The sequence below is a fragment of the Amblyomma maculatum genome, chromosome 2, assembly GCF_055883805.1.
Source record: "Amblyomma maculatum isolate TAMU_Amacu chromosome 2, ASM5588380v1, whole genome shotgun sequence".
NCBI lineage: Eukaryota > Metazoa > Arthropoda > Arachnida > Ixodida > Ixodidae > Amblyomma > Amblyomma maculatum.
Genome location: NC_139345.1, coordinates 220,457,191 through 220,469,474, shown reverse-complemented (window position 1 = coordinate 220,469,474; position 12,284 = coordinate 220,457,191). Strand labels below are relative to the sequence as shown.

General features: G+C 41.5%; 1 protein-coding gene across 2 annotated transcripts; it reads right to left on the bottom strand.

Moving 5' to 3' along the window:
• Window positions 1–1,800: 1,800 nt before the first annotated feature.
• Window positions 1,801–10,527, bottom strand: LOC146201325 (uncharacterized). Of its 2 annotated transcripts, none has more exons than XR_014705314.1 (4): window positions 10,147–10,527; window positions 8,855–8,911; window positions 5,287–5,364; window positions 1,801–4,933 (listed from the first exon to the last, which is right to left on the bottom strand). XR_014705314.1 is itself a non-coding variant. In XM_084595768.1 (4 exons), the coding sequence occupies exons 1-4, from the start codon at window positions 10,356–10,358 to the stop codon at window positions 4,927–4,929; spliced, it is 351 nt and encodes a 116-aa protein (XP_084451894.1). In that variant the 5' UTR covers window positions 10,359–10,527; the 3' UTR covers window positions 1,801–4,926. The 2 variants fall into 2 exon arrangements, 1 of the variants encoding a protein (XP_084451894.1); XM_084595768.1 differs by having other exon boundaries at window positions 5,287–5,361.
• Between the last annotated feature and the right edge of the window lie 1,757 nt (window positions 10,528–12,284).

Genomic DNA, 12,284 nt, shown 5'->3' with positions numbered 1-12,284 from the left:
ACGTCCGGTCCGTTTGAGCTGTTCCTTCCTTCCATTCAATGTTGCATTTACCCACAAGCTCCTGTTCCAAGAAACTGCCAAAAAGTTCTTGCACAAAGTGAGACCGAGCAGGTCGGGCTTTTTACTCATTCTGGAACACACTTTTTTTCCAACTTTTGCATGGTTTTAAATATTGATAATGTCAAACTGAGCTACATTCATCAAGCTGACCATCTTTCCCAATATTTTTTTATTTAAAAGGGACTTCTTGCTACTGCGGGTCTTAATCTCTGGCCATTAATGAGCTGGTGGCCAAGCAGCGCTGAATTAAGATGTGGGCTAAGGAGGCTGCGGCCCAGGGTCTTATCTCCGAAGATAGGAGGAGAGGGCCAATTTATTCTAACCTGCTTCATATATAGGACGGCAAATAACGTAACTTAGCAACAGGTATGAAGAGGAAAACTAAGAATGAGACGGGGTCCCTGCCTAATCCGACTGATTTGTTTAGCAACAGGAGAGACCTTGTCGAGCTGCAAAAGCAGGGATTCCCCACCATTCTCGGAGGCCCCTTTCATGTGAGGTGATCTGCACCTGCTTATATTATCACAGAAGTTTTAATAGTTTCCCCTCCATCCTGTGACATATATTATGTTGAGGCATGCAAAAGGAAAGAAAAATAAAGAGCCTCTGCCCGTGCCACAAAGTATAACGGGCTTCCATCCTGTGACAGTGGACTACATAAAAAAATGTAATTGAAAGAGCTGATGCAAGTAATTTTTTTTTTACACCGCCACCTTCATCCCTATCACTATCGCCCTTCATCTCTCAGATAGTTCTGTCTGTTCTTTTCTGCTTCTTTAGGAGAGGAAAATGGGCTATGTCAGAGTGAGTGCCGGACTAGTCATGTCTGACTGTTAATGGCTTTGCTTCTGTTCTGTGTGGTGCCAAACTAATGCATCACTCTCGCACTAATTGCAATAATCACATCTTGTCCTTCTTAAATTTAATATATATAGAATAAAATGGGGCATATTGCAGAAGTGTAGGATAAAAGTGAGTAAGGACAAAAAAAAAAGGGGGGGGGGGGGGGGGTGTTTAGGTAAGCGCTTTAGCCAAGGGCTATTTTTTAACTCTGCAAAAGACAGAAAATTAACACTCAAAATCCAGTCAGGCTGAGCAAAATGTGGTTATTTTCATCATGGTAAAAGAAAACAGCTTTTCTTTATGCCCTCTAACTTTCCAAACAAGTGTTTGTTGCAATCTATAGTTGTTCCTTTGTGTGCAAAAAAAAAAGGAAATCCCTTATCTGGCATCTTTATTTTAATGAATCTGCAAAAAGCTATGAAGTTTCGAGCTCTAGACTCGCTGCTTCATCAAGTAGGCATGGCTGAAATCATATTTAAACAATGTGTTGAAACTTTACGGATATATGGAAGCACAGAAAAAGTGGAAATCATGACTCATGTGTCCCTTTGCAACTTATGAGCTGCTCAGTGATGTATGTATCATTGTAGGACAATAATCACAAAGGTTGCAAGACATTCAAAAAATTTATTACACATTTTAAACCAACAAAGAATGGTGACTGCACAAAGAAAATAATAGAATCAAAATATAACAGCACTTGTTCTACAAAATGAAATGAGTGAGAATACGAGCCATCCATTAGAATCAGCCAAGTGACACCCGAAGGGCAATGGAGTCAAAACAATAAGCTTAGCCCATTCACGAAGCCAGAGACAACCACGGCTTCATCTTGCGTTATGAGCCTTTGTTTTAGCCATCCTATGTAGTTCCCTGTAACCCAGTTGTTTGAGCATCAAAAAAAAAAAAAAATTAACAATCGAGTAAGACGTGCGAAAGCTTTTGTGCACAGGTGGCAGTTGATGGAGACGAGGACATCCAGTGCACAGTGCAAGAGTGTGTTGCACTCTGCACATGGGGGGATCCACTGCAGTTATAGCTACAGCACTTCATACTTGCTTCCCATGAGTAATTCCTGGGTTTGAATCCACTATGTCCCCATTGTTTCTTTTTAGTGTGAAAGCACTACAAGCAGACACACAAGCATTAGACAATTTGGCTATGCCCTGAACCGCTGGATTAGTGCTAAATACATTCATGCTCACATAAGGCACAATAAAAGACACTAACTTCAAAGCATCCTGCCCATTCGTAGCTGACCATATTTGCCAAAAGCCTAGACAGTCAAAGCCTAAGAAGCTGATGCCCACCTGCCCCCTTTGCCCCATTACTGCTGCCATAACACTCAACAAATGGGAGGAAGCCGCTGGCTTCGTAATCGCTGAACAATATTGTTATGAAGACAAAATAATCTACAATATTCTTACTGATATTGCCGCCAACTGACCCTGCCACTCTGTCACTGACACAACAGCTCTAGCCAACTTTGGCACCGACCCTGCACAGAACATGCAAGTTCCAACTGTCGACTTTCAGAATCGGCAAGCCTCGCTGCCTCAAGCATTCACAAGAGCAGTGAATGTTATATGACCTTGCTGGACTCCTTGATTGTGACTTTCAATGGCAACAGAAAGCTATTAATGAATAGATGTCAAGATGAACATAAGTATACCCAACAGCTTGCCTTTTCAGATCACTTGCCCCCCTCTCTCCCGTTTTATATCACCCTTTCAAAGCATGATGCTCCAAGCCTTCATTACCATTTCAAAAGCTGATCAGAGTGGAAGCAAGTGCTTATAGTGCAGTTCGGCAAGCAACTTTTTCTTATAAAGGCAAGATCTTGTCAATGTGCCTGAGTAAGCCAGCAGCGAAGAATTCACTTCACCAAAGACAAGATATCTGGAACGTGCCCACTCTCATTAACTGACAAAGATATATTAGTAGCAGATTTAGGGGGAGGAACAACTTTTATTTCATTTATCTCTTTCTTCCCAAGTGGAGCCCTGCGTTCAGTGCTCCATGTGCCACCACTTTCCTCCAGGCCCGTTAGACTACAATTGTAAGAGGTGCAAAAGAAAAAAAAAATGAAAGGCCAGAAAGTGAAAAAAAAAAAAAACATAGAGACAAAAAATAATGGGAAAAAGAAGATGCACAGAGAACACATCCTTCACTACATCAGGTTTAAACTGTACCCAAATACTCGCCAAGCAGGCAAAATTAGGAAAGATGTATGAAAGGGTAAATGAAGCACAACTATAAATACATACCTCATAGAAGCCACATGACAGGAAAAAAAAACAAGCTTACTTGTAACAATGGCAAAACACTTAGCAGGGAGAAGGAAAATGTACATATATATATGTATGTATACAATTGGAAAAAGAATGAGCAAAAATGACAAATGTAAAAGTAAAGGCAATAAAAAACTCAGTAAGCATCCATGACTGGAAAACTTCCAAAATGGATAAAGCTGCACAAGTGGAAACAAGGAGTGAAAGAGGAAACCGACACTTACTAAAGGTAATGCCTATTGCACCAATACTGCAGGCTTCTGGAGCTCAAGCTTCAGTGAATAACAGTGCACCACAGAGGAGTTATGAAATGTATCGACACAACTCGTGTAACCATTGTTAAAGCATCTAGCAGAGCTGGTTCAGTCTAAAGGAGTAACTCAGACCTGCATATCGCAGCACCTCCAGCAAAAAAATGATAATAATAGAAAATAAAAGAAATAATAATAAAAAGAAAGAAGTGGTATGCCCAAAGTACCTATTTGCTCGACAAAGAAGCAGGAGCCCTCCTCTGTACAGAGCATGGTAGGGGGTCTGCAGGGGGTCTGACACCTTCCAATTACCTAGCTCAGTCTTCAAACCTCATTGGGGTGCAGGTGATCTCTATTGGAGGTGAGATGGTCAACACCAGGCTATTTAGCTGAGTCAATTTGTTTCTTTTCTACTAAGGGCAGTCATACTCGCTTTCTAGCCACAGTTTGAGTAATTGTCACATGACACCAAAGCAGGCACAATGTTGGTAATCGGGGATGAAACCATCCACCACATCAAAACGAGGTCACGGCAAGGCAAGGTCCCTTGACTCTATTAATAAACAGGCACTTAAGATGTGCCTTTTCTAGCCACTTCAATATGCTTCACAGCAGTCCTGCACACTGGAGCAGGATCTCAATATTCGTACGAAGAGCCCCCGGGGTAGTAACACCAGCCACACCCATAAAAACCATTAAATTGTTTATAGTTTCCGACTGCTGAACGAATGGCATCCACTGAATATGCAGCTGCAAATACCCTTATTTGGACCTGTTCTCCATGTTTAACTAATGGAAATCCTAAGGAAAGCTTCTGTAGCTCCTTTGCAAAGAGTGTAAAAAGAGTGGTCATGTTTGGCTTTGAAAAACCAAAACAAATAGCAGGCATAAGCCTGTTCTGCTTTCAGACTGCAAGGTCCAGCTCAAGAATATCACACTGAACTGGCCAGATGTCAAACGTTAATTTTTAAAACACTTTAATTCTATCTGTATTCCACAATAGTGAAATATTGTGAGTTGAAAAATCAGCCGACAGCCTGGCATGTTCTATGCCATCCACTACGTCATCACACTTCCTCTGATTCTTTGCGGAAGCAACTTCAAGTTTTGCTGCCCAAGAATTCGTTGAAGCTGCTCTTTCAAAGGAATTACAAGGAAGGAAGAGCAAAAGGCTATGTCAATATCCCATTCACAGTTCTCGCAGTGAATCTCAATCTGAGCTGTACTACCCAAGTACCTGGTACAATCAAGACAATAGAAGTGGTTCTCAGCTTCAGGAATGTGTACACCCAAAGCTTTGAAAAGCAAGTATATTTCAATTTTTTGAGCTTTTCCTGGGTACTAGATGATATTCAGCAGGTCCAGCGGGTCTGTCATCCCCCTGGTCGCTGACTTTATGACGCATCACATAGGACATGAGAAGGGCTGCAACTTGTGTCCTCTCATCAGCAACTTGCAGAGTACTTTGTTGAGCTCTGCAGTCAGCATCTTAAAATAAATGAGATATTCCACAAATATTAATTGGAGGAAAATGTTAGTTCACATCAAATTTTCCTACAGTCCACTTATACATAAGTGCCAAATAGCAGAGTCTAACTGATACAATGACAGGTGTATTTTACTGACAAACAGTGCGATATGGTTCCTTGCATGATAAATTCAATTTTTTTACATTTGTTAGGGTCAGCATAAAGGTGAGCATGTACTGAACATGCAAGCCAGAGAAAGGTTATCTGCCCAAAATGCTTAACATTTGCACTTCATTCAAAGCTTTTGGTGTCAAGATGGAATTATCTGGCATTTAAATCTTCAGCATTTCAGAAAAAAAGAAACATGCTCACTTGAGGACCTCAGTCTTCATCAGAACCTGAGCTGTCTGCATCACTTGGCACAGGATAAGGTACTGGCACTTCTTCCTGCTTTGATAAAAAAAAATGTGAGTCCAGAGGAGAAAATCTTGCCTCACTCAATAAGAACTTAGCCCAGCTCTCCTTTCTGAAATTACTGAAGCTTAAAATATTCATATCATGGTAAGCTTCATGAACAGCACTGCACGCCACTTACAACTATTATATGACAGTAGCATATTAATGTTGCATGGCAGTTTCATTAAACCAAGGAGGGGGAGCAGAAAAGTGGACACAACAGAACCAATTCTTTAAAAAAAGAGAAGATGGCCACTACATGCAATTCATTTTTATAATCAGTTTATGAGGCTCAATAAACGTTTAAAGAGACAATAGCTATCCCTGCTAGTTTCCTATTTAACTAAAATTTGTTCAATTACTTTTTAAATCTTCACATAAAGGCTGGTTCACATGCAAGCAATTGAGTGAACTCAGTGGTGAGCGGCATCGACACAGCAAAAAATTTCCAACAGGTTGGAACTGGAGAGCTCGAGCTGCCGTGACAGCTCAAAATAAGTTTTTTAGTTACTCCGGCAGAAATTGCTGGAGTTCTCACTTGCATGTGAAAGGCTTAAGTGCTCATATGGCTATTATAATTTTAAAAGCAACTGTTATAACTGAAATTGATTGAAACGCCCACCTAAAGCCGTATATGTAAACACTTTGGATGTTAAGGGGAGTCAATGGAAGGAAAAGGAGAAATGCTACATGGTGAACGCTGGAAGGCCAAGTTTGCTACATGGCCGCTTGCCAACTGCAAGCCAAAAAGTGTTCGTAATTTCAGTATCTGGAACGATATTCAGCCAGGAAGAGCACCTTTTTTAGTAGTCTTAGTGGCATTAGAGTTAAAATCAGCAATTCTCCAGAACTAAACATTTAAATAACTAAATGTACATTGGAAAAGTGTAAATCTTAAGCAACTACATTGCCATAGTCTCCTAACATTGCGGCATCCTATGGCAGACACAAGTAATTGTGTGCTGCGAGGGGTAATTATGGCGTGCTCTTGTTGCAGCAAAAACGCGAAGATGCACGTGGTAGCACTGACTGACCATGATTTTGCTTCTTCCAGAGCCACACATGGCTCCTCCTAATGGTCAGGCTAGATACGTACATAGATCTGATTCTGCTAAACAATATTTAAGTATATATTTAGCAATTCTTTGCTTACACCTTGCGCAGCTGCTAAATTAGAGGAGAAAAGAGTAATTCAGGCCCTACCAATCTTGATGCATAGAAGGTGACAAAGCCCTGACTAAGCCTTGAAGCATATTTTTGTTTATCCACTTCCCTCCAAAATCACAGTGACATACCTCTCCAAGTCACTGAACTGCTTTTTGCATAATTATCGCAGGCATTACTGATCACAGAATCTCACTCTTGGTAGCGCGAGTGACACTCAAGCTGAAAGAAAACTAAAAAACCTTCAGCGTGGTGCATATCAAAGCCACATCCCTGTTTATGCAACAATGTGACCAGGGCTTAAAGTGCTGTTTTGTGATATGGGTCAGGTATTAAAAGATGGGAAAGAAAAAAATAAAAAGTATCTGAAGAGCCACTGACTTTTCAGTACATCCATACAACTATAGGTGTCATTGGCATTAAAATTATGATTTTAAAGTCATCAATAAAGCTTGACAGAAGCAAATTAACAGACTTTAGTGAGTGACCTTATATTTATTGATGACCAACCTCAGATAGGGTGTCCCCTAAGCATGGTAAACACACTTGATAACACTGTGTATTTTGGAAACTGCAACTTGGTGACATTGGAAACCCTGTCCTCCTACAGGTGCTCTCATTTTTCAGCTTTTGTCAAGCCATTTCCTTGCGTTAGCAGCAACTCAGCCACTAATTCCTGTTTCTTGCCTGAGGCTATCAGTGTTCAGAGCGATAAATGGATTTCAAACCTGCAAACCTGGTCCTTTCTCCATGAATATGAGCATAATACTATGCTTTCATACATAGTCATCTTAATTACTGCATTACGACTTGGAAATTCACATATCCTTCACACGTGACATCACACCACTACAACACGTACAAAACCAAGCTTTACGTATATTTACATTCAGCCCATACCGTGCCAATATTCCCAAGTTTTTTCAGCAACTTAACATTCTTCCCATCTCTGCCTTACTCACGTATAACTTAGGCACTTTCACATATTGTTTTGTTAGTAACAACAATCTTCTCTAGTTTATATATCGTCAAGATCTTACTGACCCCAATACCATTAGATTTTCATCAAGAAGTAATTTTCTCCTGCCAAGAGTGTGCACTAATTACCGTAGTTGGATTCACATCAGTCAAAGCATGGAATAACATACCTCCGGACATCAAATCAAGTCTTTTGCTACATTTGTTTAATGGCGCTCATTTTGTTCTTCAATTCTTCAATCATTCAGTGCCACCAACTAATGAAATACTTCATACACACTTCGTAAAAAGTTACTTTTAAAACTTGTTTTCTTGCACATGTTCACTTGTTTGTATTAATATTTGAATAATGGGTACTTGTATTTTCTTGTATTACTTTACGCTATGCTGCTGTTCTTCCTTTCATTTTTTTTTATGATATGATACTACTTGTCGTTCTGTCTACGGCTACTTCTTTGTGGGGTATTCTATAATTTCAGAATGAATTTTTCTTCCTTGCCTCTATAACATTCATTTGTTATAGAGGCAAGGGAAAAAATTATTATTGTTATAACATACTATATTTTTACTTTGTACATTTGCTGTAACCACTGCTCCCTTTCATAACTCGTTTTAATTAGCTGAGGAGGTCCCAGTACAGTACATTTCACTATGGGACTCCTTTTGTATTTATTTATTATGCATGTAATGCTATCATATATGAAGTGCAATAAACTTGAAACTTGACAAAAAAAAAAAAATTGAAATCTTGGACCCTGGTTGCAGTTTTAGTTTGGATCTTTAGACCTCAATCTTCTTTTTTTTTTTCTACTTGCAGCACAATAGGTTACAAAAAAAAAAAAAAAACAAGCACAAGAGCTACTGTAACGTTTCCATAACAAATTCTGGGACAGGCCAAACTAAAATGTTACAATTTTACATGCGCTGTTGCCGGCTGCTCCAGGAGAGTGTCATGCACATCTGTGCCTACTGGCAAGCAATATCTTGCTTTGGCCTGGTGTAAGAAAGGCAGGGTTATTGGTTATCACATTTATCACTTTTTAGTGGCAGCTCTAATAGGACACCAAGTTTCTCAACAGAGAAATAAAAGGTATTTTGAAACATCTCAAAATAAAGACCATCAAGGAAAGAATGCAGTGTGAGATGTCATGTGTAAACTATGCTAACTGTGCTTAGTTTGAACTGTGCTGAAAATTAGATACCAGATTATAAATCGAGAAACTTCGTACTGTGCGAATATGAAGTTCCTTGTAGTGGGGGCAACTGAAACAAATATGTAATTAAACACTGACAACTTTGTGCCATGAGCATTCTCTTTCTCTGCCAAAAGCCTTTTTCATACCTGGCATCAATCCAGGGGCACCTCTCTATCCTCGTCTTCATCAATGCTCTGTGTAACCTGGTAACAAAGAGCATAGATGTTAGACAATAAATCAGCCGACTTTCATGAAACATCGGGCACACCGTTAACATACATTCAAGTAAAGCTTCGAATGCAGAGCTCTATGCAACATGCTGAAGTGCATGTGCCCCCCCCCCCCTTACACACACACACACACGCGCGCACACACGCACACACACACACACAGCGGCCCTTTCTACTATGCTATATATCTAATAATGTAAATAATATATCCTGGTTCATATGTCAACCGCATGGAACTAAAATAGTAGAGTTAGGGCAAGGGTGATGCATTAGTTTAATTTCAGCTCACAGAATCCAAGCACAAGCTATTTAACAATCAGACGTGGAGGTAATGCATAAAAGACTAGTCCTGGACTCACACTGATATGGCCTGTTTTCCTCCTCCAAAGCGGCAGAAAAACATTGATGGAACTATTTGAGAGATGTAGGGTAATTGTGACGGTGGTGGCAGAAAAATATTTTCCTCATTATCTCATTTATTGTGCAGTTCCATTTTTTCAATGTTGTCTATCACCACCGGACTGTGAGATTCACAGTAAACCATTAAAATCACTTCTCCAGTCACTAAGCAAATGCAGATCACCTCACAAAAAGGGACCTCCTAGAAATCCTGTTTTTGCATCTCGACAAGGTCTCTCAACAGCTAAACAAAGATTATGCGGGGTTCTGGTTTTCTCTCTAAGTGCCTGTTGCTGGAAGCTCCATTATTTGTGATTGCATATATGATGCAGCTTAAAACAAAGCCCCTTCCCCCCCCTCCCTCCCCCTCCTCCTACTCTCATAGGTTGCAGCCCACTGGGAGCAGAGAGCTTATTTAAGATGACACTTAGTCTGTGAAGGTGCTGTACGGAATACCGTGCCAATTACTGTAAAAGGTCAGTAAACATGGCGTCAGTGTAATGTCCAGCGCCCAGGCAGTGAGAGATTCAAAGTAGCAACTTCCGGGAACCCACCCCCCCCCCCCCCCCCCTCCGCCAATTTTTCTTTTCTTTTTTTTTTTTTTTTTTTTTTTTTTACGAGAGATCTCGACTGCGCACACACTTATGCAAATGAGACGCTCCTCAAAGATCGCGCTTTCCGACCCCAGAACAATTATTAGACTCGGCTCTATGTTTTCAAATGAAATGAATTAACACCATGAAAGCAAGCCCAGATTTGAGTAAAGTCCGCGCGTCTTTAGCCAACCGAGTTCGAACGTATATATTTACCTCTCCGGCCGCCTTGTACTACTGCAGAGTGGTCGGTAGAACTGTCGTCGTCGTAGATCTCGCCAAACTGGGGGCGTCGAAGTCAGAAGCTCCACCGCTCGAAGAGGCATGAAAGGTCTCGGCAGCCATGTGCATTCTGAACCGCCGATTTTCTGTTTTTCTGTGCATGAGCACATATCTTGCTCAAGGTGGCGTTTGCACCTTAAAGGCATAGCGCGCGTCGTTCCACAGGTTCCACAGTCCCCCTTTTGTCACAGAACGCACATCGACGAATCAGTCCAATAAAACGTATCCAGAAATCGTCCTGCCTTTACAGCTAGGCCTAGGCCTTCCCTTGGCAAAGCGGTGTGTGTTTGTCGATTAACTCTATGGATTTATGGTTTGGTGTGGTTGGTGTGGTGATTAAATAGATAACTGCCACATATCTGGTGAATAGTGTAGATCATGAACGTAAATGTACATACCACTGAAATTAAGTGGTACTATGCGCCACCTGCCTTTTGTATTTTGTGAAAACTACCTTGCAACAGTAGCCTTTAAGCCACAGAATCCTTGGCCTACATCGTTTTAATTCACTCGTTTTCATTCTCGGGATAACAATTCAAACGCTGAAGAGCATGAAGGACTGTCCTTTGAACATGCATGCATGGGTACATGAGCGCAGCCGCGGTATCCAAGTTGAAACGGACGTTCAGGGCACAAGATTAATTCCCGGGTCGCTCGAAATTGAATTTGGCTTTCCTGCAGTAACGCACTTGCACAATTGAACCGCTGAACGATTATGGTCTAATTGCCATAGTTTTTTTCTTCGAGGACCATATATAGTTATTTGATACTGCCTATGGTAAATTGCATGGTCTAATTTGTTTATAGAACTTAATTCCCAGTTGATATATCTGGATGGCTTATAGAAATTTCTTGCAAAAAGGGTCCTGGGTTCGCGCTGCAAGCTTTCATGCTCTACGTGCTTCCAGCATTAACACACGCTCGACCCCATGACTAGAGCACTGCACCTGATTTTCCGGTCCGGGCCCGGCCCATGCCCACCAAAGGCCGAGCCCAGCCCGGGCCCATAACTCCAAGCCTGGGACTGGGCCTGGCCCATGCACACATGAACCAGGCGCGTACCTGGCCCGCGTTTCCACTTGGCCCCCCCCAGGCCCGACAAAGTCTGCATGCGCAGACGCCTTAAAAATGTACTGCTTACCGCCAGTACATAAAAATAAGCCAAGATGAGACAAAAAAAAAAAAAAAAAAAAAACTTACAGTAATAATATTCTCAACAGAGAATTAAGGGCAGTAGTATCTGTAGAAGCAAAGGTTTCGTCGAGAGAGTTTTGGAAAGACATTTTACTCCTTTGTCTACAATACGCTTTCTTTTATTCGGCGTCAAATAAATCACTGGACCAAATTCAGCGGCAGGTTTCCTTCATTTCCGAAAGAAGCTGTATACACAGAAAGCCCCGGCCCGCGGCCCGTTCCCATGCAGTGTTCTACCGACCCCCTGCCCCAATCCCGATCACGTATATAACACAAGCAAATATACGGGACGTCGTGTCAGACACGTATGGCGAGCTTAGTACGGATCACACATATGCTCTTTCACATATGTACTACAATCAGCTGAATACGGCAGCGACGATGTCTTGCGATGTGCTTGCTAACACGTTGAAATGGCCACAGAGCATAGCGTGGCGGAACGTCCGTGGCCACGATGGCCACGATGCCGATCTTCTCTGTCTCTTACTCAAGTGATTAAGAGGGACTCACGTATACCACTTTCAGGACTAGATCATACCTCCTAAACCTCCTGCGTCCCTTTTGTTTTCCTGAATACATTCGAGGGGTGCACATACATCATGATGTTTTGTGGTCGTGTGCGCCTCTCAGCTAGCAGTTCTAGTGAAATGATGCCGAGACAGCGAGAACGCCGAATTGTTATCCTCTCGAACAATCGTCCTCATAACACTGCGGACGAGTTCTTCGTTAACTTCCGGGCAAAAGGAGCAACATGCAGTACTTGTCTGACGACGGCGACCGCTAATTGACAAAAAAAAATAAAAATAAAATAAGAATGGAGTTGATAATGAAATTGCTACGCCTTTGTATATGAAGCTGTACACATTATGGTGCGTTAC